Genomic DNA, 24,721 nt, shown 5'->3' with positions numbered 1-24,721 from the left:
TTATTTCRTCTTAAGGCAGTGGAAGGAAAGAAGGAAGGAAGGTTTCAACGTGAGTTTTATAAATCTATTTCGGGTARGATTCGCCTTAATATATTCAACAGTTGCAAAAGAGATGGAAATATAATTTACCAGTAACAAAATATACATACGTTATTGCTAGTTCAATCACCAAGAGGAAAATAAACCTTGATTTTGCTTTTATATCAAATACCCTCAGGCCTATTTGAAATACACTCGATGCCTTAAGCACGTTATTTAATCTAGTGCTAGTTATTAACCAATTGCGTAGAAATAGATTAGTAGACAGTCGTGTGTCCCAAATGACCCTCTATTCCCTATTGAGTGCCCTACTTTTGCCCTTGGTCAACAGTAGCGCACTATATTGGCATAGGGCACCATTTCGACATAGACTGTCTCTCCTTGGAGCTGCTCCTCTAACCACCTGCTTCACATATTCTACTATAAGAGTGATTGGCCGCCTTTCCTTCCAGTTCTCTGCTGCCAATGACTGGAACGAATTGCAAAAATCGCTGAAGTTGGAGACTTATATCTCCCTCACTAACTTCAAGCATCAGCTATTTGAGCAGATTACCGATCGCTGCAGCTGTACACAGCCCATCTGTAAATAGCCCACCCAACTACCTACCTCTTCCCCATATTGTTTTTATTTACTTTTTTGCTCTTTTGCACACCAGTATTTCTACTTGCACATCATCATCTGCACATCTATCACTCCAGTGTTAATTTACTAAATTGTAATTGATTCGCTACCATGGCCTATTTATTGCCTTACCTCCTTACTCCATTTGCACACACTGTATATAGATTTTTCTATTGTGTTATTGACTGTACTTTTGTTTATCCAATGTGTAACTCTGTGTTGTTGTTTTTGTCGCACTGCTATGCTTTATCTTGGCCAGGTCGCAGTTGTAAATGAGAACCTGTTCTCAACTGGCCTACCTGGTTAAATAAAGGTGAAATAAAWWAAAAAATTGACAGCAGTCTAGTCTCACACAAGCTCCTGTTTCTCCCGTTCCCAGTTCACCAGAAGGATGCAGTGGAGAAGGAGGCCAAGGTGATCATTCTGGAGGCTGGAATCACAGATGTAAGTACCCTTCTTTCTATGGGCTGTGTCTTAAATGGCACCCTATTACCYAAATATTGCAATACATTTTGGGAATCAGCTATGATGTTAGACTCTGTTGAGTTTATTATTTGTCGTTTGAGTTGTCCTATGACATTYATTTGAGTGGTTTCCTCATGGGCTGCTACAGCAAAGCATATTTGTGAGAGTGTCTGTTTTCCTGAGAGCATAAAGACATACTTTGACAGATTTTGTGTCGAACATACACGTAAACAGCGAACATGACAGAGCAAATAAACTGGACAAACTCTTTATTTTCTGTGCTCAGCAGTCAGCAATATAAAGCACCTTTATGACGATGGACGTGTCAGTTGAAACAGCACCGGCTGCCACCGAACCTCCATTTTCAGGACCCACGTTTAGTTTCTCTGGCTGGCTGGCTGGCTTTCCTGGGCTCAAGTCGTGAGCATTACCGTTCTCTGCCACGTCTCTATTAAATATACCATGGAGTTTCTCTCCTATCTCTGTTACTGATTTAGCAGTAAGTATGTCTCGATGACTGTGTTACATTTAGGCCAATAATCAAAATGGCAGTGATGAGCTCAATGTGGAGAGAGAGCGCGAGAGAGAGAGAGAGAGAGCGAATTCAATACTAGGCCTGAATGGAGCCTATTATCACCAATTGAACTGCTGTTGTGAGAGGGAAGGGGATGTGTCCCAAATGTCACCCTATTCCCTATGTAGTGCACCACTTTTGACCATGGCCCACAGGGGTCTGATCACATTTCCTAGTATTTGGTATTTGGTATTTTATTAGGGTCCCCATTAGCTGTTGCGAAAGCAGCACTCTTCCTGGAGTCCACACAAAACATGAAACATGACATAATACAGAACATCAATAGACAAGAACAGCTCAAGGACAGAACTACATAAAAAATAAATAAAAGGCAGCCTACATATCAATGCATACACACAAACTATCTAGGTCAAATAGGGGAGAGGCGTTGTGAGGTGTTGCTTTATCTGTTTTTTGAAAAAAAAGTTGTAGAAAATGTATACATTTTACATATGAGTGGCCCCGGAAAAAAATTATATTGCACTATGTAGGGGATAGGGTGCATTTGGGACACAAACAAGGCCTATTCAGATTATGTCTGGTGCTGCATTGCTACCTCAATCTTCTTTGCCTAGCCTGGGTCGGGTGGAGAGTGCTACTCCATTTCACGATTCTGCTCTGAAATGGATTCTCTGAGAAAACTGAGATGGATCATGTCTACTGTAATCAGACAGAGACTGAGTTAAGTTTTTTCAAAGTGCCCACCTTCAAGGTTTTTATATTCTACATACTGTATGTTCTGCTGGATATACTATATTTTGCTCATTGTAGATTGTAGGAGTCAGAAAAGGTGATGACGGGTAGAGCACCCATTTAATTTGTCAATATCTGAGTTTGAAATAAAACAAAAATTCACATTTGATGTTATAGCTATACCATTAGACAACACAAGCATTGGTTGTTCCCCGAATGTCACCCTATTCCCTATATAGTGCTCAAGTAGCCAGCTTGCTTCTGAAGCTAAGCAGGGTTGGTCCTGGTCAGTCCCTGGATGGGAGACTAGGTGCTGCTGGAAGTGGTGTTGGAGGGCCAGTAGGAGGCACTCTTTCCTCTGGTCTAAAAAATATCCCAATGCCCCCGGGCAGTGATTGGGGACACTGCCCTGTGTAGGGTGCTGTCTTTCGGATGGGATGTTAAATGGGTGTCCTGACTCTCTGAGGTCATTAAAGATCCCATGGCACTTGTCGTAAGASTAGGGGTGTTAACCCCGGTGTCCTGGCTAAATTCCCAATCTGGCCCTCAAACCATCATGGTCACCTAATAATCCCCAGTTTACAATTGGCTCATTCATCCCCCTCCTCTCCCCTGTCATTGTTGTAAATGAGAACGTGTTCTCAGTCAATTTCCCTGGTAAAATAACAGATAAAATAAAAAAAAATAACGTTTTGACCTAAGCCCTTTAAGGGAACTATATACGGAATAGGTTATCATTTGGGACACAAACATTGTTGTTTCCACACTTCTTCAACACAGGTCCAATTATGAGTAGTGTTATATAAGGAATCTGGGCAGAAACCAGATTATAATTGTCCTGAAGTAGCTACCACTAATCCCAGTCAGTTCCCTGTGCTGCTTTGTTCAGCTTGAGTTCTTCTCCTTCCAATCTGTCCTCAAAACTGTGTTTTAGACACCAAGGGGAAGGAATCAAAAAGAAAACACAGGAGCGTGGTTAGTGATTAGATAGCCCCACACAGCCATTTGAATTGATTACAACCATGGTGGCTACAAGTAACCTATCCTGGGAGAGACTGGTTGTGTCCCAAATGGCACCCTATTCCCAAAGCCCTACAGGCCCCTGGTCAAAAGTAGTGCTATATGGTATAGGATGTCATTTGGGATGCATCCCCACTATGTGGCCAGGGGCATGCTGGGATAGCTCTAGAGTTGTTCACCACATCAGATGCTGCTCCTGGATCGCTATGGTGCTGTTGCACATAACTATAAATACAACGGGTAGGTGACTCTCACAGTTCAAAACCAAACAGACTCACATATAGACTCTCGATCACAATCTCCATCTCTGTCTCAATCTCCGTCTCATTTCTGTGCTATCACAGTATTTTAGAGCTGTAATGCAAAGAGCTGTACTGTTTTAGTCGTGTTGTACCATTTGTCGTGTTATACCATCTCACCCTCAGTGATCTCAGCAGGGACTCACTGTTGGTAGTGACATGTGTTTTGGGTCTGTAGTGTGTAATGTATTGGTATGTACTCATAGGGTACATTTTTGGTCTTCTTAACAGCCCTCGCAACTCACTATTTTCATTATTGGGAGGGAGGGAGGGAGGGAGGGAGGGGCTGAGCAGTGTGAGTTAATTCCTGACCTTTAGAGCAGGTGGGTTCCCGGGGCTGTTGCGGTATGAGGAGACAGTTTGTTATCATCAACTCCTTCCCTTCTGCTTTGTGAACACATTAAGCATCATCATCATCATGTGACTCAGGAGGGGATCTCATCAGATGATTTCTGCTGAGAAAAATCTGAAAAAGAAAGAAAAAACTTATACAAGCCTCTTTGGGTTTTTTTTCTATTTTATTAGGATCCCCATAAGCTGTTGCGATAGCAGCAGCTACTCTTCCTTGAGTCCATAGAAAACATGAAATAATACAGAACATTATTAGAGAAGAACAGCTCAAGGACAGAACTATATAAATGTAAAAGGTCACACATAGCCTACATGTGTGTACACACACAATATCTAGGTCAAATGGGGGAGAGGCGTTGTCCGGTGAGGTGTTGCTTCATCTGATTTTTGAGACCAGTTTTGCTGTTCACTTTGATGASAGTTCCATGCAATCATGACTCTATATAATACTGTATGTTTTCTTGAATTTGTTCTGGATTTGCGGACTGTGAAAAGACCCCTGGTGGGGTAAGTGTGTGTCTCAGTACTGTGTGTAAGTTGACCATGCAAACAATTTGGACTTTTCATAACATGAATGTTTCTTATAAAAACAAGAAGTGATTGTTTTAGCCAAGAGAGACTGGCATGCGTAGTATTGATATTAGCCCTCTGATTACAGTGAAGAGCAGCACCTGACCATATGACTGGGCAATAATCAAGATAAGGTAAAACTAGAGCTCGTTATCACAGACAGACCTCTCCCCAACTTCACAACCATTGAATCAATATGTTTTGACCATGACAGTTTGCACACCAAGTCATTTTGTAAAGCTGGGAGTCGGGAAGCAAGTTCAGGGAGTGAATAATTTAATAAATGAACAAAACATAATACAAAACAAGAAATACGAACAACGCACAGACATGAAACTGATACAGAAACAATAATGCCTGGGGAAGGAACCAAAGGGAGTGACATACATAGGGKAGGTAATCAAGGAGGTGATGGAGTCCAGGTGACTGTCATGAGGCGCTGATGCGTGTGACGATGGTGACAGGTGTGCGCAATAATCAGCAGCCTGGTTGACCTAGAGGCCGGAGAGGGAGCACACGTGACAAATTTAGTTTACTCAACTTGCTCAACAGCCACATTATTCATGATCAGATTCAGCTCAGGTCTAGAACTTAGGGAATTATTTGTACCAAATACAATGCTCTTAGTTTAATAGATGTTCAGGACTAGTATAATAGATGTTCAGGACTAGTTACTAGCCACCCATTCTAAAACTGACTGCAAATCTCTGTTTAGGGTTGCAGTGATTTCTCTAGTTGTGATTGCTGATGCGTATAGGGTTTAATCATCAGCATGCATAGACACACAGACTGTTTAATGTCAGTGGCAGGTCATTGGTAAAAAAAAAAAAGGTTAATATTTGACGACCAAGAGAGCTGCCCTGCGGTACACCACCCTTTACATGTTTAACATTAGATAAGCTTACATTAAAGAAAACCCTATGTTTTCTATGGCAGAGGTTGAAAAGCCACAACACATACGTTTTTTCAACAGGTTATGGTCAATGATATCAAAGGCTGCACTGAAATCTAACAATACAGCTCCCACAATCTTCTTATTATCAATTTCTTTCAACCAATCATCAGTCATTTGTGTCAGTGCAGTACATGTTGAGTGCCCATCTCTATAAGAATGCTGAAAGTCTCTTGTTCATTTGTTTACAGAGAAATAGCATTGTATRAGGTCYAACACAATTTTTTCAAAAAGTTTGCTAAGAGTCGGCAACAGGCAGACAGACAGCATTGTGTCGAGGCACAGAAATGGGGAAGGGTATCAAAAAATGTCTGCAGTATTGAAGGTCCCCAAGAACACAGTGGCCTCCATCATTCTTAAATGGAAGAAGTTTGGAACCACCAAGACTATTCCTAGAGCTGGCCGCCAGACCAAACTGAGCAATCGGGGGAGAAGGGCCTTGGTCAGGGAGGTGACCGAGAATCTGATGGTCACTCTGACAGAGCTCTATAGTTCCTTTGTGGAGATGGGAGAACCTTCCAGAAGGACAACCATCTCAGCAGCACTCCACCAATTAGGCCTTTATGGTAGAGTGGCTAGACMGAAGCCACTCCTCAGTAAAAGGCACATGACAGCCCGCTTGGAGTTTGCCAAAAGGCACCTAAAAACTCTCAGACCGAGAAACAAGATTCTCTGGTCTGATGAAACCAAAATTGAACTCTTTAACCTGAATGCCAAGAGTCACGTCTAGATGAAACCTGGCATCATCCCTAATCTGAAGCATGGTGGTGGCAGCATCGTGCTGTGGGGATGTTTTTCAGCGGGAGGGACTGGGAGACTAGGAGAAAATTAACTGAGCAAAGTATAGAGAGATCCTTGATGAAAACCTGCTGCAGAGCACTCAGGACCTCAGACTGGGGTGAAGGTTCACCTTCCAACAGGACCACGACCCTAAGCACACAGCAAGATAACTCTTTGGGACAAGTCTCTGAATGTCCTTGAGTGGACCAGCCAGAGCCCGGACTTGATACTGATCGAACATCTCTGGAGAGACCTGAAAATAGCTTGGCAGCAACGCTCCCCATCCAACCTGACAGAGCTTGAGAGGATCTGCAGAGAAGAATGGGAGAAACTCCCCAATACAGTGTGCCAAGCATGTAGCGTCATACCAAGAAGACTCGGGGCTGTAATCGGTGCCAAAGGTGCTTCAACAAAGTGCTGAATAAAGGTCTGAATACTTATGTAAATTGATATTCAATTTTTTAACAAACCTTGTTTGCTTTTCATTATGGGGTATTGTGTGTAGATTGATAAGGGGAAAAAAAACTTTGAATCTATTTTAGAATAATGCTGTAACGTTTCAAAATGTGGAAAATTCAAGGGTCTGAATACTTTCCGATGTTGTTGTTTGTTTATTGTGTGTCTCTCTTGACTTCTATTTCATCTGCATGGCGGAAGTTCAGTTTTACAGCGTGATTGAAATTGAAAGGCAATTTTCCCGCTTTAGCGGAGACTTCATTCATGCTATGCGCTGGCTATGTGTGTCCAATCGGATATTACCTTTACATTCCTATATCACGAATCTTAAGCTTCAGCTTTACAGATTGAATAGAGCCCTTTGATTTAATAATCAACATTACGGCGTTGTCTTGCACGAATTTCTCATTATATTAATTTAATGTAATTGAAATCATAAAAGGTCAAGGTAACATTTGTTCAGTTGTAGGCTTATACTGGTATTGTTGCTCAGTTGTTTTACATATGCATTTAATACATTACTTTAGTCGTAATATTGTTGTTTGTCTTCCTCCTATATCGGCAAATTGAGTTGTTTTTAATCGGAGCATGCAGTGTATGCTGAACAATTAGCTGGAGTTAATTTTCCATTTAGCGTATTACTGGTTTCTGTTATATTCCCTACCTGATCCTACCTGATGTAGGATGTCTACATCTATATTATGATTAGCAATTGGTACTTCCTGTGCCAGACATTTCACCAACATTAAAAAAAACTATACTTTTTTTTCGAAAACAATCTCTGCTGGAGAAGGGAAGACAGAAGCATTGGCAGAGAGAGAGCTAGAGCTGTCTCTTATACACATCTAGATGTGTATAAGAGACAGAGAGAGAGTTGGTCGGGGGAGAAAGAGAAAAGCAGAGAGAGAGCTAGAGAGAGGGCGAGAGAGAGAGCGAGAGAGAGAGATAGAGAGAGAGATAGAGAGAGAGATAGAGAGAGAGCGAGAGAGAGAGATAGACAGAGAGCTAGAGAGAGAGATAAAGAAGGAGGGCTAGAGAGAGAGCTAGAGAGAGAGCTAGACAGAGAGCTAGAGAGAGAGCTAGACAGAGAGCTAGAGAGAGAGCTAGACAGAGAGCTAGACAGAGAGCTAGACAGAGAGCTAGAGAGAGAGCTAGAGAGAGAGCTAGACAGAGAGCTAGACAGAGAGCGCTAGACAGAGAGCTAGAGATAGAGCTAGACAGAGAGCTAGAGAGAGAGTTAGAGAGAGCTAGAGAGAGCGCGAGAAGAGGTTGTTGGAGACCGAGANAGAGAGAGCGCGAGAAGAGGTTGTTGGAGACCGAGAATAATAGAGAGAGAGAGCAATCTCCCATCGGATTGACCTTGGTAGCTTTTATCAACTAATTACTGAAAAGATGTAATAATTTTGATGGCAATATAACTATTACCTGCTCACCACCAAACACTACATTTATCCTATCCCAGAGCACAAAAATAACAATTTCACTTTTGACAGATTTGATCAAGTTATCATTTGGATCACAGTGAAAAGATTTAAATGTTGATGTAGTTTTATCTGTTTCCTCTCAAAGGGCATCTTAACACACCCCTGTAGGATAGAAAGGTCTCTGTGGAGATCAGGCACTTTCACTACCAAGAGAGACATTTCAAATGAGTAACTAATAATTACATATTTTCATTTGAATACGCATAAACAACAAAAGTAGAACAGGCAGGCACCATGAAATGAGCACAAGCCCAAATGTAATGGATGAATACCTGTCGGAGGTATCTGTCTCAAGTGACTGATTGCATATCAATTATAAATGCATAAGGAGAAATTTGATTAYAATGTTTCTTAAATGAAAATAGAAGGTTCAGGAGTTTCCCTCATCACCTCCTCCTTTCTTCCCACAAATCCGTCAGTCAATGAGTAATAAAAGAGAGGCAACATTTATATGGAATATTATTTGTTTTTCATTTTTGTTTGTAAATATATTTGAATTGCGCATTGCAGAGCTGTGCAAGAGAGCTACTGTGCCGTAAAATGCAGGATCCTGTGCAATATAGTATGTAGTAGCACTCTTCATTACAAATGCATGTTTACTGACTTAAGGGTACAAAGTCTTCATGTAAAAAGAATATCAAGCTCAGAAACGAATCCTGGTTTCTTATCCCAACACCCTGTCCTGACATTCCCCTGTGTTGCTACTTTGTGTGTGTGTGTGCCAACCCATTACCATTGGCCACACTTCCTCAGATTAGCACTAATTAAACTGTGAAATCAGAGCCATTGCCTTAAGTCACTCTGTACACCATGAGACACCATGAGACATGAGCCAGGCTGGCTGGCCAGAGAAAGGGGTGGCAGGGGAGGGGATGGCTCAGGCTCAAGCACCCTGGCCCACTGCCACTCTCCCCTTCCTAACCATCAGAYACATGGGGTAATGTACAGTATGCYTCTCAAATGGCACCCTATTCCATATATAGTGCACTATGCTCGGGTCAAAAGTAGTGCACTATGTAGGGGATAGAGAGCCTTTTGGGAAGCAGACATAAGTTGCTTGCCTGGAGGACATTTTCAGTTGAGAGCGTGTCACATTGGTGTTTGGTGTTTGAGCGGTGGGMTGGGGAGGGTGCTGTGGGGGTGGGGAATATTGTTGTCATGACAATGACATGGGCCTGGTCCAGAGGGGGTGAATCTAATGATGAATAATTATGCAAGCTTTTAGTGGTTTCTATTTTTTCCCCCTCCCGTTGTGAAAAATATGACCTCCCCCCTGACTCATAGTGTTTAAAAAAACAAAAATTACTTTGATAAATGGCGACAAAATTGTTACGAAAAACGTGCAACAGTGTTTCCCTCTGGCTGTGTTAGGAGGCAATTTTGTTACTAGTGCTCTCAGGTCTTCAGTGTTTAAAAGTCACCCAGTTGTCTGTTTTCTTCAACTAATGTGGCTGATTAAACACCACCAGAGCCACATTAACAACACTGTGAGGGTCAGGTGATGAATACATGTCTGTACCAAGGGGAAGGCCTATCCTATCTCAGTCACAGTACGAGAACGTTAAGTCAATATTGTATACTCTTTCTTTGTTTCTGTAAGTTGAATTATATTTTAGTTATTGTATTCCTTGCTGTATTTCAGTGAGACTCTTATATCTTTACAATAGAATAGAATAACATCATTTTTCCTTAGGTTCTGTATAAAGTATATGACGAACAGCTGTAGAAGACCCCCTCCACTGACAACAGCACATCCCCAGCTAGCCACCTGTAACATCATGCCAGTGAAGTGCATGCTCTTGGAGAGCAATCCCATTCAGTGGATAAGCATTGAACATCCTGCTCACTTAATTGCAAGGTTTCTTCATTCACCCCGGCAGATACACAGGTGGTCAGTCAAAAGACACTTGGGAGAGACAACGTCTCCTCCCAACAAAAACTGTTTTCAGAATTCTAATTGTGTTCATAGCATGCATAGATCTTTTCAACATAGAGCGCCCATGCGCGCTTGCACACACAGCTGAGAATGCCTCAGAGTCTCCTGAATGAATTGGCTCTCTTTGTTCCTGGCAGGCTGAGAGGATTGTGATAACAATACGGTTCCTGACAATTCTAGTTTTTTTTTACATCTGGTAGTTCTTTGCTTTATGATGTACTCATGGAGCCAGACCTCAGTCTACTCAGTACCAGTCTACTACTACTCTTCTTATACTGTGTAGTGGCAGAATATGCTAAGTAACTGTACCTTATCTGAGCTACTCATTTCTTACACTCTCATGCACTAGCAGTTTTTTCTATTAATTAAAATGGTACATTCTGGATACAGTTGATGATTATATAACGATGGGATAAGGGGGGTGACAGTAAGATGATCATTTGATTATTTATTTGAGAATTCATTGTGAGAAAACAGCTAGAGTACCTTAGTGGCATATTGAAGGGGTGGAGTATGTTTTCAGATGTAAATTAAAGCCTACCCTTTTTAGCCCCTTTTTTTTAAAGGACTGATCACACTATTCTGTGACCAACCAAGGACTATGTGACCTGGGATGTGAAATCAAGCACACAGCATGAAATTCTCTATTTGGGTTGAAATCCTGGAGACGCCTGTCAGACTGCAGACTGAGCCTGAACCCAGCCAGTCTCTCCAGCACACACACACACACACACACACACACCCACGCAGGCTGGTTATATGGGCTTGCTTGTCAAAAATGTTCCACCTTGTGAAGTGAGCTTACTCTGATCAACAGCAATGCACTATATAGGGAATAGGGTGCCATTTGGGACGCAGCCTCTGTGTGGGCTGTCTGGACAGGTACASCTTGAGCAGCYTGAAGAAGCACCCGGACTGCAGAGAAAATAGGCTTCCTTTGCTTGCTTATTCTCTCTGTGTCCAATCCTTTTCAATATCACTATAAATCCTCTCTGCCCTTATGAAGTGCCTCGTCACAGTTGGTTTTTCAGCAGCAGAGAGAGGATGTGGAGGCGAAGTGTTATAGGTGCATAATGGTGTACTGCAGCCTATGTTGAGGGGTTACGAAGGTTAACAATGGGCCTGGTCAAAAGTAGTGGACTATATAGGGAATAGGGTGCCGTTTGAGACTCATCCAGGCTTTTGCTTTGCATGTTTGTTTTGTTCAGAATACCAAGAGACTTTGACAGGTGGAGAGATTAGTTTGGTGGGCTGCTACTGAATTTGTGCTCTCGGCTTGGCAAAAGAAGTTGCACTTATTTTTCCCCATCTCTCATATCAAATGTATTGCCATAGCATTATGGACAAGAGAGGTCAGGGAACTCGCCGCAGTTGGTTTTATATTTGTACCTCATTTGGAGCGGAAGCTATGAATAGTAAATCAATATAAATTAATACATTCCAAAACAACCCTTTTTTAACTCCAACGATTAATCCACCATAGAGTCTTCTTGCTGTGTCCTGCCTTTTAAGATGCTGCTTAGAGTTAGAAAACCCCTGTGCTAGCCAGCCTGTCCTAATGGAGAGTGTTTGCATGCTGCTAAGGGGGAAATMAGATATTGGAGCTGTAAGCTGTAGCTGGCTGTGGCATCCTTTCTGTTTGTCCGAGTCTGGCCCGGTGCACGTGAAAGGGCCCTGTTTTGTCCAAGAGCTGAGCCTGTCACCTCCAGCTGTCACACAGGGGAACAATGGACCAACGAACGCAAGAGTGGGGCCTGAATAGAAAGATAAACTGAAGCGTCCCACCAAGACTTGTCATCTGCATTAGACAAGATCTCCTTCTCTCCCCTATCTAAGTCTGCTTCCCAAATGGCACCCTGTTCTCTATGGACCCTGGTCAAAAGTAGTGCACTATATAGGAAACAGGGTGCCATTCAGGACACATACCTTCTTGAACTCTTTCTCTCCCTTCCACCGCTCCCCTTGTCCCCCTCCTGGTTTCTCAGACCCAGCAACCCAGCCTTCCTTCCCCCATGTTTGCTGCAGCTGTTGCCCTACATAGGATCAGTCCTTTCTGGTGCTAATAACTAATTACCAGTATTTGTTGATTGTTTTTTGAGGTGATGTTTGTCCCTGTGTGTACTGTAGCGGAATAAGTCTCTGCTCCCTCTCTCTGCATATTGTGGTCTTTTGAGGATAGGAAATTGTGAGTCARTACTGCAGTGCATGGTCAATGCTGACACCTGCAATACCAAAAACCAGATACCTAGTTMTGTGTCTCAGCAGGACTGGCATAAGACAGCAAGAATGATGGTTGTCAGGTTTTACTTTTTATGATGGCATTTTTGGGGGGAGCAGGTGAATGCTAAAGGATGATTTTCAACCCATAGATGTAAAACTAATTATAAGGTTTCACCCATTTACTTCCATTAATTTGGTTGTTCCACGAAATGAGTGCCTTTTGTGGTAGTGTAACAAGGTTGAAAAAACGTTGACATTCTGTCATGAAGAGCACATGTTCAATTMAATAAAAACATATTTTCCGATCTCGAGGTTAAATTAAAAAAATACGATAGTAAGTGCCTACTAAGTGACATAACGTAACAGGGTTGACCGTAACAGGGTTGACGATGTAATCTTACATTTGCTATAAATCCCCTTTTGACAGAGTGAATGGAAGCTTGTTGTGTGCAACAGGGAGGGGCAATTGAATGCAAGCTATACAAAAAATGTGACATTGTAAAGAAATGTCTAGCCTGTCTATCTATGGGTAACAGGGTTGACATGTTATGTGTAACAGGGTTGACATGTTATGGTTGACCCACAGTTTTCCGCCACAAAACACCAGAAAAGTGCTAAAAGAGTAGAACCAGCTCACCTGCTTTTACACTATGATTTGACTYTTAGATGTTCAATGTTTCTTTTGGGGGAAAAATGTTTTTAAAGGAATAGTTTCACTATATATWTTTTTTTACCTTAAAATGAATSACTAGTCACATGAYATAAATAKTTAACTTCAGAAATGAATTTGTCAAAGCAACAAAATAACTAGGGCTTCACAATGATGCGGAAAACTTGGAGAAATGTTGGTTGTTAAGGGGGTTAGAAATCTTCCTGGAAGTCACAGAGTGCACAGAAGGACTTGACACAATGCTTCATTTGTATTCATATTAAACATCAGATMTATTACATTTTCCATGCGGTCTATATTAAAGGGCACTTCATTTAATATAACAGGCATTTAAAATTCAATATTGGTGCACAATTTCGACTTAAAATATCAAAGGGATGCAGAACGCACTAATTTCGTGGAATGACACAATTAGTAATCATMTCCAAGAAGGAAACAAAATAAATAGAAAGAAAGCCTAGTTTGGCTATTCCATAAGCTAACCCTAAACAATTTTATAAATGAGAGGCAAGCAATTGCGCAGGGACCATTCATATTCCCGACAAGCTTTTCAACAGCCAGCTCTGAGCTCTCCTCAAGCTTTCACTATGTTCACTGCACTGTCCGCAACATGTGGAGGCATCACCATAGCAACCAGTGGATGTGACGTGATGTGTTACAGACACCGACTCAAGGACCGCTGAATATAAGGAGCCTCTCACTTTCTAGTCTTCCAAAGCGATAAAATCACCCAAAGGCTTCTCCTTTCCATTGGATCAGCTTTCAGCGTGCTGGTACAGTTGAGGCTCCTCTTACTTCTGAGTTTGTCGAGAGAAAAAAAATATGTTGGTGTATTACATTTTTCTCCAAGCTTTCACCTCATTTGAGGAGTACGGAGCAGTGCAACCGCTGCCGTGTGTGCGCCTTTGTCACAGATMAAATGAATGGAAGAGAGAGGCTGTGAACTTTTGAGAGACGAAAGACCAGAGTCATTCATGCTGATGTCGCCGCGGCTGCTAGTGTCTGTGCATCGGCAGCCGTGTCGCGCGTGCTCTCAGATGGAATAGGGAATAGCTGAAGCTCAAGGAATCTGTAGCATCTCAACATGGATTTGGGTAAATACACGCTTCTGATTACGCGTTATTGCAACACCACTCGGCTTCGCTTCTCGCTATCTCGAGATATCTCATGTTCAGCAGGCGTATGTTGTGTAGGGTATTGATCATCATTTTGATTGTGCTTTGAGTTCATATGRTTATCTATTAACGTGTTTTGTCATGCATAGGCTATAGCCTAGGATACTGCTCAATATGGATAATTGCGCAACATGCATTGCGTTTTTGTATTTCAAATGATGACCATGCGTAATCCTCCTGTGGTAATATTGTATATTAATTAACCAAAGCCTGAAATCAAAAAATAATATTTTTATTAACGTCTCTCACATTTTCGATCTATTTTGACAACACTTTGATAGCAATCAGAAGTTAGCGCGGTTCAGTACCTGGAGTTTACTTTACGCATCACGAAGATTTGATGGCTCACAGTTGCCAGTGGTGATCTCCGTGCATATTTCTGTAGCCTAGACAATCTAGATTTTTTAATAAAAAATATTCATAACGTTATATTTATCGGGTTTATTTTTGTCTWGTCTATTCACTATTATCGGGTATTCTGATACATTGAAGTGAGCAGACCTTATTGAATATAGAACAGTTATTATGCCTGCAATAGTGGCACTTCATGTTGTCATTTATATGGATCATTTACTTGTTTTAATGTTGTGTACATATCATTCATTTGGACGACCATCATGAATCACAATATGAGTGCATAATAGCAAAGTTGTATAGCTATGTTTACCAGACAGAGATCCAAAGAACGGAATAAAATAGAACCAACGTCCAGTAGAGTAGGCCTATATATATTTGATATTATGTGTGGTAAAGTGTGTGAAGTAGGCCTATATATATTTGATATTATGTGTGGTAAAGTGTGTGAAGTAGGCTATTATATTTTGATCATTAGTTGTGGTAAAGTGTTGTGAAGTAGGCCTATATATATTTGATATTATGTGTGGTAAAGTGTGTGAAGTAGGCCTATATATATTTGATATTATGTGTGGTAAAGTGTGTGAAAATTGTGTTACCAATTTATACACTCTTGAATTGTTAAATTGCTCTCTTGAAAAGTGGGCGTGGGTGTGTGTGTGCACGCACACGCCTGTTTGCTGAAAGGTTTTGTAAATGGGGTGAACTTTTCAAAGGCATTGTATTATCCGAGGTTAGGGAGAGATCATTGTTTCCTCACAAGTAGCTGGCTGGGAACAATAGTTAGGCGCCTCTCTCCCCCCTGACCTTTTTTCAATGATTTTGAGTAAGCCAGAGCTGTAGAAATCCATCTGCCTTTTATCTAAGGGAGCCCCCTAATCCGTCATACCCCCTCACCAAGCCAACCAACARCCCTCAACTCAAGCCCTCTCTCTATGCCTTCTATTTCAAATTTAAGAATTGAAAAACATGTTGGATGGGATTTAGGAGGTCTCTAATTTTGCCAGAGAGAAGAAGAGACCTTTGTCTCAGTATGACTACATTAAAATAAAGGTGAAAATAAAGAGCCCATTACTCAAATCCACCTCTGCATTTGTATTGCCCATGTTTTTCTGCACATTTAATTCAAAAGTTTTAGTAACTTTATTTTGTATGTTTCGCTATAGAACAGAATCGTAACAGTTTTCTCTCATCATACTGTAAACCTGTATAACCTATGGATTGTATGAGAAATACACTTGTCTTATATGCAATTTTGCAGCAATAATACATCTATTTGAATMAATTTATCTGCATGAATTGAATGGTTTTTAATTAAGTATCCTTTCTCTCTCTTTCTTGAGATTATTGCAGCCTATAGGATATTCTTTCTCTCAGGAGAATCAGTGTTATTTTGGGCAGACTCGCCTACATCTGATATGTGTTGAAATGAAAAGCTTGAAGCCATAGTGTGCAGCATCCATCCTTGACGGCTATGCTAATGTTTTTCTCCAATGCATGCTGAGGASGAACTGTGTATGTCAGATGACGTTTGCCTGTGTGATATGGAAATTTGCAAGTYCAATCACTTTAGGACAGATGGACAATAGACCTCTCGTCATAAAAGGAACTCCCTTCTCTTTTGCTCTCAGACATTATTTTCAGTTTATTCTATATATTTTTTTGCATTCCATTAAATATGGTTGAAACTAAATATTTGTTTCTTAAAATCGAGCTAGACAAATGTAAGTTAAAAACCCAACAGTAGCCTAAGTGATTTATATTATGTAAAACATTAGATGTCAGACTACAAATTATCTTTATACCAATCACATTTGTTTTCAAGGAAATCTGTGTCAATTCATGATTTAAAAAATATATATATATTCATACTGGCACATATATTTTTTGTTAATCTATTTTTGACCAAACATAATTAAGAAATGCAAATGTTTCTGCATTTATTTCCATATATAATGTGATTCAGTCTTACACAGTCCTCTGTGCGTCAAGATGTTGCCATGTCATTTGATTGAAAGTGCTAAGCCTTTGGAGAGAGAGTAGGAAATTAAGGCCCTGGAGCTGCAGTATTAAAGAGAAMATTCTGTCTGTCTGTCCGTCTGTATGTCTGTCTGGCCTGCCTGGTCATCTCTATTCTATGTTGCTTTTGTACCAAATATATATAAGATAACACATTCTTTTGGTGTTCAATTTTATTTGTAAATGCATGAAGGAAAACATGTGGCCTTCAGATAATAATCACACACACTGTATAGGCATATTTATTTGGAACATTCTCCCTCTGGAAGCTTTTTGCTTTTCAATTATTATTATGTTTTTGCTCTATGCCACAGCATCTGGTTCTGTGGTTCTGCACCTCAATCAGAACCTCAGCTCCTKATTTTTCATAGATGTGATTTAAAATGTCCCTACTTCACTGACAACCGCACCCAATGTTGATTAAGCAGGGGAAGTCAGGCTACATTTGTTTGAATCAATAGAAAGAGAGAGAGAGAGGGGGAGAGAGAGAGAGGCATAAGAAGGCAGCTATGAAGAAGAGYGTGAGTAAGTATTAGAAGTTAAAGCATCTGTCCAGTGAGGAATGAGTGAACAGTTACAGATTTAAGACTAAATATGGCCATTACTATCCAAGCAAGATGCCATCAATCTTTCTCTATGAAATGTAATTTGACAAAACAAAAATGCAAATTAAGTCATTTGATCTGTGTAAAAATATATTTTGCAGAAGATCATTGGAATCAAAGCAAGTGTGTCATGCAMTTAAAATGTGTTATTAATGAGGGTGTTTACAATAAACATTCTGCTCAGTTCATTTTGCAATATTTCTGTTAGATACATCAGCTTTACATTCTTTTTTRTCTCCCAGGGACTGAGAGAAGGTCAGTGGAAATAGAATGTTAAGAATCTTTTAGAATATAATCTTTAGAAATAATATAGTATTTTTTGGATTCTACCTCCCAGACTGAGAAATGCRAGTTTTCATCATAGCACTGAGGGCCTTAGTGAGACAAGAGATAAGAGAGCTTTCCACTGTTTCCTTTTAAGACCATCACATTACCATTCAACCAGGCTTTACAGTAGGACTTAATGCTCCCAGGCAAGTTGGACCCCTCAAAGCATTGGGCAACTGTTGTCTCCCTTTGTGGGGCTTTCTGTGTTCATTCTTTCAAGGTGCTGAATACAGCCAGCTATGAATGAAATCAGSGGGAACAGATCTACACCGCTCAGTGTAGTGGTGGGGTACCCTGCTTCACAGCCTCACAACACAAGGCATTCCAGAACAATCCTTGTGCAGCGCTCGTTGGCCGCCCCTTCCCTTCCACCTCCCAGGGGCTTACACGTCTGTGACAGGCAGGCAGGCCCAAGCAGAGCCCATCTCACAGGCTACGTCCAAAATTGCACCCTATTCCCTATATAGTGCACTACTTTTGACCAAAGGCTTGGTCAAAAGTAGTGCTCATATAGGGACTAGGATGTCATTTGGGTTGCCATCACAGCCTCTTTCAACACACATTTCCATGAACTGGGATGCAGACTGGTCCGGCCCTAATCCCAACGACCCCTGGCCTGCCACCGACCGACCAGGTTCCACCGGGCCTTTTTCATTTTTTTAGACCCACAATATTTGCTTGCCTGGTCTTTACGATGCAGGGATAAAAAGAGCCTTCACTGTAAATGAGGGCCTTGCATTTCTGCAATGTAATACAGGGTAGAAAATAGAATGTGGCACSCTGAATACATAGCATTACATTACTATTAGAACAAGATAATGAATAGCCTAGTGAGACATTTATAATTGTGAGAGAYAGGGGGTTGGAAAATATATATTTTTTGTAACACTACAAAGAGGATGTAAAAAAMAAGAAAAAAATCYGTTAACGAATTATTCCCATCTTGTAGCAAGCAGCACAGAGTCAAGCCAAGCAACCAAGCCTTTCTCACTATTGATTTCTTTTGAAAATCCTGTAAAAAGGGGAAATTGTAGGTCTGGTAGTTGGGATTGCAATTTGCAGCTCTCGTCTCTTCATTCTTCCCACTGCTCCGTATTGTTYCTAACATCATTTATGCTGTCTCTAATGAGAGAGAATTATCAGGCTCTTGTTGATTTACTGTGGCTGGGCCTGTGTCCCAAATGGCACTCTATTCCTTTRCCCAAATGGGACACTAGAGACCCTGTTCAAAAGTAGTACACTATAAAGGGAATAGGATGCCATTTGGAATGCATCCCAGTTAGAATGGAGCAGGGCCATTATCCATAGATCACTGGCCTCTGAAATMAATTCCATGTAGCAGTAAGACAGTCTGCTTTTAATGAATAACATAATGAATTTCCCATGTCTAATATGTTTTTGTACATGTAATGCTTTTTCCATATGTAGCCTATTTGGGTGTAGGTTTATATGGTGTTTRAATTTAGTACTCTGTATATTGTTGGGCTTTCTTCCTAGCAATGTACTGTGCAAAATGAAGTAGGCTGTTTCACATCCCAATGTTTGCTTTTAGATGTCTTTTTCTTGGCAGTGGATTAAGTGCTTGACAGGTTGTAGCTACTCAACTAGTCATTGGCTACGAGTCACAGGTTCTACTGTTTGTAATGATGTCATAGGAAAAATACAGTAGYAAAACTATTGTGTCCAATGAAGCAAACAGTGCTACCTCCTGATTTCAAAATATWTTATTTTATTAAATTTGTACCTAAATAATCTATATTTTGTTTTTCTATTTGGGGAGTTTACATAATTAGTATGTAATTACRATTACGCACAGATGATGGAACAAAAACATAATCAGATTTTTATCTGCAACATCGATGTGCATACTTACAGTTGAAGTCGGAAGTTTACATACACCTTAGCCAAAAACATTTAAACTCAGTTTTTCACAGTTCCTGACATTTAATCCTAGTAAAAATTCCCTGTTTTAGGTCAGTTATGATCACCACTTTATTTTAAGAATGTGAAATGTCAGAATAATAGTAGAGAATTACTTAATTCAGATTTTGTTTCTTTCATCACATTCCCAGTGGGTCAGAAGTTTACATACACTCAATTAMTATTTGGTAGCATTGCCTTTAAATTGTTTAACTTGGGTCAAACGTTTCGGGTAACCCACAAGCTTCCCACAATAAGTTGGAGGAATTTTGGCCCATTCCTCCTGACAGAGCTTGTGTAACTGAGTCAGGTTTGTAAGCCTCCTTGCTRGCACACGCTTTTTCAGTTCTGCCCACAAATGTTCTATGGGATTGAGGTCAGAGCTTTGTGATGGCCACTCCAATACCTTGACTTTGTTGTCCTTAAGCCATTTTGCCACAACTTTGGAAGTATATTGGGGTCATTGTCCATTTGGAAGACCCATTTGCGACCAAGCTTTAACTTCCTGAATGATGTCTTGAGATGTTGCTTCAATATATCCACATAATTTTCTTTCCTCATGATGCCATCTATTTTGTGAAGTGCACCAGTCCCTCCTGCAGCATAACACCCCGACAACATGATGCTGCCACCCCCGTGCTTCACGGTTGGAATGGTGTTCTTCGGCTTGCAAYCCTCACCGTTTATCCTCCAAACATAACGATGGTCATTATGGCCAAACAGTTCTATTTTTGTTTCATCAGACCAGAGGACATTTCTCCAAAAAGTACGATCTTTGTTCCCATGTGCAGTTGCAAACCGTAGTCTGGCTTTTTTATGGTGGTTTTGGAGCAGTGGCTTCTTCCTTGCTGAGCGGCCTTTCAGGTTATGTCGATATAGGACTCGTTTTTACTGTGGATATAGATACTTTTGTACCTGTTTCCTCCAGGATCTTCACAAGGTCCTTTGCTGTTGTTCTGGGATTGATTTGCACTTTTCGCACCAAAGTACGTTCATCTCTAGGAGACAGAATGCGTCTCCTTCCTGAGCGGTATGACGGCTGCGTGGTCCCATGGTGTTTATACTTGCGTACTATTGTTTGTACAGATGAACGTAGTACATTCAGGCGTTTGGAAATTGCTCCCAAGGATGAACCAGACAAAGAAATCTGAGGTCTTGGCTGATTTCTTTTGATTTTACCATGATGTCAAGCAAAGAGGCACTGAGTTTGAAGGTAGGCCTTGAAATACATATTTTTCTGGAATTTTCCAAGCTGTTTAAAGGCAGAGTCAACTTAGTGTATGTAAACTTCTGACCCACTGGAATTGTGATCCACTGAATTATAAGTGAAATAATCTGTCTGTAAACAATTGTTGGAAAAATTACTTGTGTCATGCCTAAAGTAGATGTCCTAAACGACTTGCCCAAACTATAGTTTGTTAATAAGAAATTTGTGGAGTGGTTGAAGAACGAGTTTTAATGTCTCCAACCTAAGTGTATGTGAACTTCCGATTTCAACTGTATGTCCAACCAAAACATAAACATTTTTAGATAAAGAAAATGTGTGAAGTCTTAAAACATCCTCTCATCATGTAATAATGTGTAATCCTCTCGCTCTCCCTCTCTCTTCCCCCRCTCGGTCCCCCTCCCTACAGAGAAGCCAGATAAACCAGATACCTACCAAGTACAGCACGGCCGAGTCCACCAAGTACATGATCCTGACAGTGGTGTCTATCCTGTGTATCGTGGCTGTGCTGCTGGCCTCCACTGTGGTCTACTGCCTCCGACACCGCTCTCACCACAAGCTCAAGGAGAAGCTCACCAACCTGGGAACAGACACAGGCAGCGATGCTACCTCCACCTATCAGGTAAGAAGATATATGTCAGACGTTAGTTAGTCTTTATTTCAATATCTGCATCCCAAATGGTACCCTATCCCTGTGGGCCCTGGTCAAAAGTAGTGCACTATTTAGTGAATAGGGGACCAGTTGTGACGGACACAAAAAAATACAGATGACTTGATCTGTTTGGTCTTTTTTTTTCATTGATGAAGATGGAGAATCTCACTGTATGTTAGATTGTTTTGAGTGTGTACACTTGTTAATCTACTTGGATTGTATAATAGATACATTTTATGTGGTGTAATTTCTGTCTGTATTTGCCATTTTTCTTACTGTGGAGTAGATTCCATTTCATTCTGAGTGTTTGGGAATTGGGAAAATGTAAAATGATATGAACCCAACAGGTTTGCGGGTGGCAGTGTCTGTCTGTGCTGGAAATCATTTAAATTCCCCTCTCTAACTGGCGTAATTATCCAATGGCCTACAAGTCCAATTAATATAATACAATATTAAGTGCCTTTTTAAGCAAAGAGTTAGAGTTACATTTCCACCACTGACCATTTCTCCCMTACGTTTTTAAATGAGGGCAGTCCGGTGAGCATTGATTTAAGAATGCCCTTCTCTTTAGTATTTACATTTTACTGTAGGTGCTTTTCTCACGTCATTCTTATTTCAATAAATAATACTAATGTAGGGTATTCAACTTTGTTTCAATCTGCTTTTACATTTTAGTCATATAGCAGACACTCTTTTCCAGTGACTTACAGTTAGTGCATTCATCTTATGATAGCTAGGTGGGAAGCAACATATCACAGTCATATTAAGTACATTTCTTCTCAATAAAGTAGCTATCAGCGAAGTCAGTGCTAGTAGAAAAAAGCCAAGTGCGAGAGTTAGTTCACGAAAGGCAAGGGTGTTAGTTCTTTTTGGGGTTTTCTTTCGGGGATGGGGGTGTGCCGTGGGATTATTTAAGATACTCATTAAAGAGGTGGGGTTTCTACTTTGAAATATATATGTTTTACTGTGACATTATAGGATGTATTTCATATTAACCAACAAGGTGGCTGGATAGTTTTATTAGTCTTAAATCATTTTCATGATCCACTTACTGCTGGGCTCCTGCACATTTCCACTTAATTGATGTTTACTGTGCCTTTTCCTAATGCATTTACCACCTTGGCCATGCAACTAAAACGCAAATATTTTAAGTGTGTGTGTGTGTGTGTGTGTGTGTGTGTGGCCCAGTAGCAGGGGACTCTTTAGAGCTACATGCAATTAAAGCAGAGGGGTAGCAGCGGGCAGCCTGACACACGCACAGCACACACACACACACACACACACACACACACACACAGATTCTCACAGCCTTGCTGCATGCTAATGACCCAGGCCCTGGGTGCATCTGTCTGAGGCCATGCTCACACACACTCACACACGTCTATATACCCCCACACACAACGCTCCCGTTGCGTTAGTGTTCAACCAGCTTTCTGTTTATCACAGAATCCTCTGAGCCTTAGCTAGGTCTCCAAGTTGTCAGGCATATTTTCCTGTGTTATGGAAGTATGATGTTGACACTGAGAGAGAAGCTTGATTGACAGGCTGCCTGTCGTACCTGAGTGCTTGCTGTTGGCTTTCATCTTGGGTGATACCTCTCTGTCAGTCTCCTTCTCCCTTGATAGCCAAGCGAGACATGGGAACTGCCTGTCATACTGTTGAAGAGTCTACTGAGGCTTAATGTTATCCCTCTCTGCGCCTCTCATCTCTGTTCTCCTCCCTCTCAGCTCCTCTCTCTTCTGCCCACCCGAAAACCCACACACCCTCTCTCTCTGCCCACCCACCCAACCCACCCCACCCACCCACCCCTCTCTCTCTCTCTCTCTTTCTCTCTCTATTCCTCTCTCCTATTTCGTCTCTCCACCACCACTTGTGCCCGAGGGTTTGTTTGTTTGATTATTTGTTTTAGCATGAGGGCAAAGCGGTAAGAATGGCCCCTACATTTGTTGGAGGGCGTGCAAACCCTGTGCTGTTGTAGCGTTGCTACCCTCTGCCACCCTCCCTATTAGCACTCTATTATAGATGGCCTACATCCCTAATGGCACCCTATTCCCTATATAATGCACACATTTGGGCCAGAGCCCAATGGAATAGCGTTCCATTTGAGACGCAGCTATGGACTGGTGTTGGAGGCTCGCCCACACTGGCCACTCTTCACAGACGCTCCCACTGCCCAGGGTGATGTATGGATGCTTCACAAATGGTACCATAATCCCTATTTTGTGCACTGCTTTTGACCAGAGCCCTATGGGAATAGGGTGCCATTTGGTAGTCACATGACTCATAGGCCTCTTGTGTCTCATTTTTTTAATGTTATTATTTTATGTCAGGCCAGACTTTGTTTTGTGAGATAGCTAGTGAGATAGCTAGGCAGTAAGCCCCAAAAATACTAAAATAATGATTTTCCAGAGAATATCCAGATCTCAGGGAATTAGACCAAAGTCCTCAATTGGTACAAAATATATAGAGTACTGCACACACTACAATTACTTAGGTTTAAAAATAAGCTCAACTGGATACCTTAATGAGGCAGTGATTGAACTGAGAGAGAAAGCACGCAGGGCATTCTATGCCATTAAAAAGCAAATTCAAATTGAAATACCTATTAAAATTTGGCTAAAACTAATTGAATATGTCATTGAACCAATTGCACTTTATGGCAGCAAGGTGTGGTGTCCACTTGCAAAACAAGATTTCATAAAATGGGACAAACACCCCATTGAAATTATATTACATGTCCAGAGGAAAACTACAAACAATGCATGCAGGGCAGAATTAGGCCAATATACACTAATAATAAAAACTCAAAAAAGAGCAATTAAGTTTTGGAAACATCTAAAATACAGTGACCCCCTCTCATATCACTACCAAGCCCTGCAGTGCCAAGAGCTGAGCAAAGAAAAGAGTCCCCTCATCCAGCTGGTCCTGAGTTCACAAACCTGTTCTACTAACACACTGAAGCCTCAGGACCAGAACATCCAATCAATCAGGATAAACCAAATTACAACACAGTCAAAACAAAACTATATTGCTTATTGGGAAACACAAGCACAAACACAAAGCAAAATGCAGTGCTATCTGGCCCTAAATCGACAGTACACAGTGGCTAAATATTTGACCATGGTTACTGATCAAAACCTTAGAAAAACCTTGACAAAGTACAGGCTCAGTGAGCACAGCCTTGCCATTGAGAAGGGTAGACACAGGAAAACCTGGCTCCCTGTAGAGGAAAGGCTGTGCAACCACTGCACAACAGCAGAACCTGAGACGGAGCTGCATTTGACGGAGCTGACAAAATGTCAAAAATATAAAA

At 41.1% G+C, this 24,721-nt stretch overlaps 1 protein-coding gene across 4 annotated transcripts in view; it reads left to right on the top strand.

Annotated features, from left to right (window-relative positions):
- Positions 1 to 24,721, top strand: part of LOC111979770 (receptor-type tyrosine-protein phosphatase N2) — a 189,051-nt gene that overhangs the window by 123,638 nt on the left and 40,692 nt on the right. For all 4 annotated transcript variants that reach the window (XM_070448912.1, XM_024010465.2, XM_024010463.2 and 1 more), the window contains 2 exons: positions 1,041 to 1,105; positions 21,166 to 21,378. In XM_070448912.1, coding sequence (XP_070305013.1) covers positions 1,041 to 1,105; positions 21,166 to 21,378 — 278 coding nt within the window. The remainder of the gene's footprint in view (positions 1 to 1,040; positions 1,106 to 21,165; positions 21,379 to 24,721) is intronic.

Source organism: Salvelinus sp. IW2-2015, linkage group LG19 (assembly GCF_002910315.2).
Source record: "Salvelinus sp. IW2-2015 linkage group LG19, ASM291031v2, whole genome shotgun sequence".
Taxonomy (NCBI): domain Eukaryota; kingdom Metazoa; phylum Chordata; class Actinopteri; order Salmoniformes; family Salmonidae; genus Salvelinus; species Salvelinus sp. IW2-2015.
This window is presented reverse-complemented; position numbering and strand designations above follow the sequence as displayed.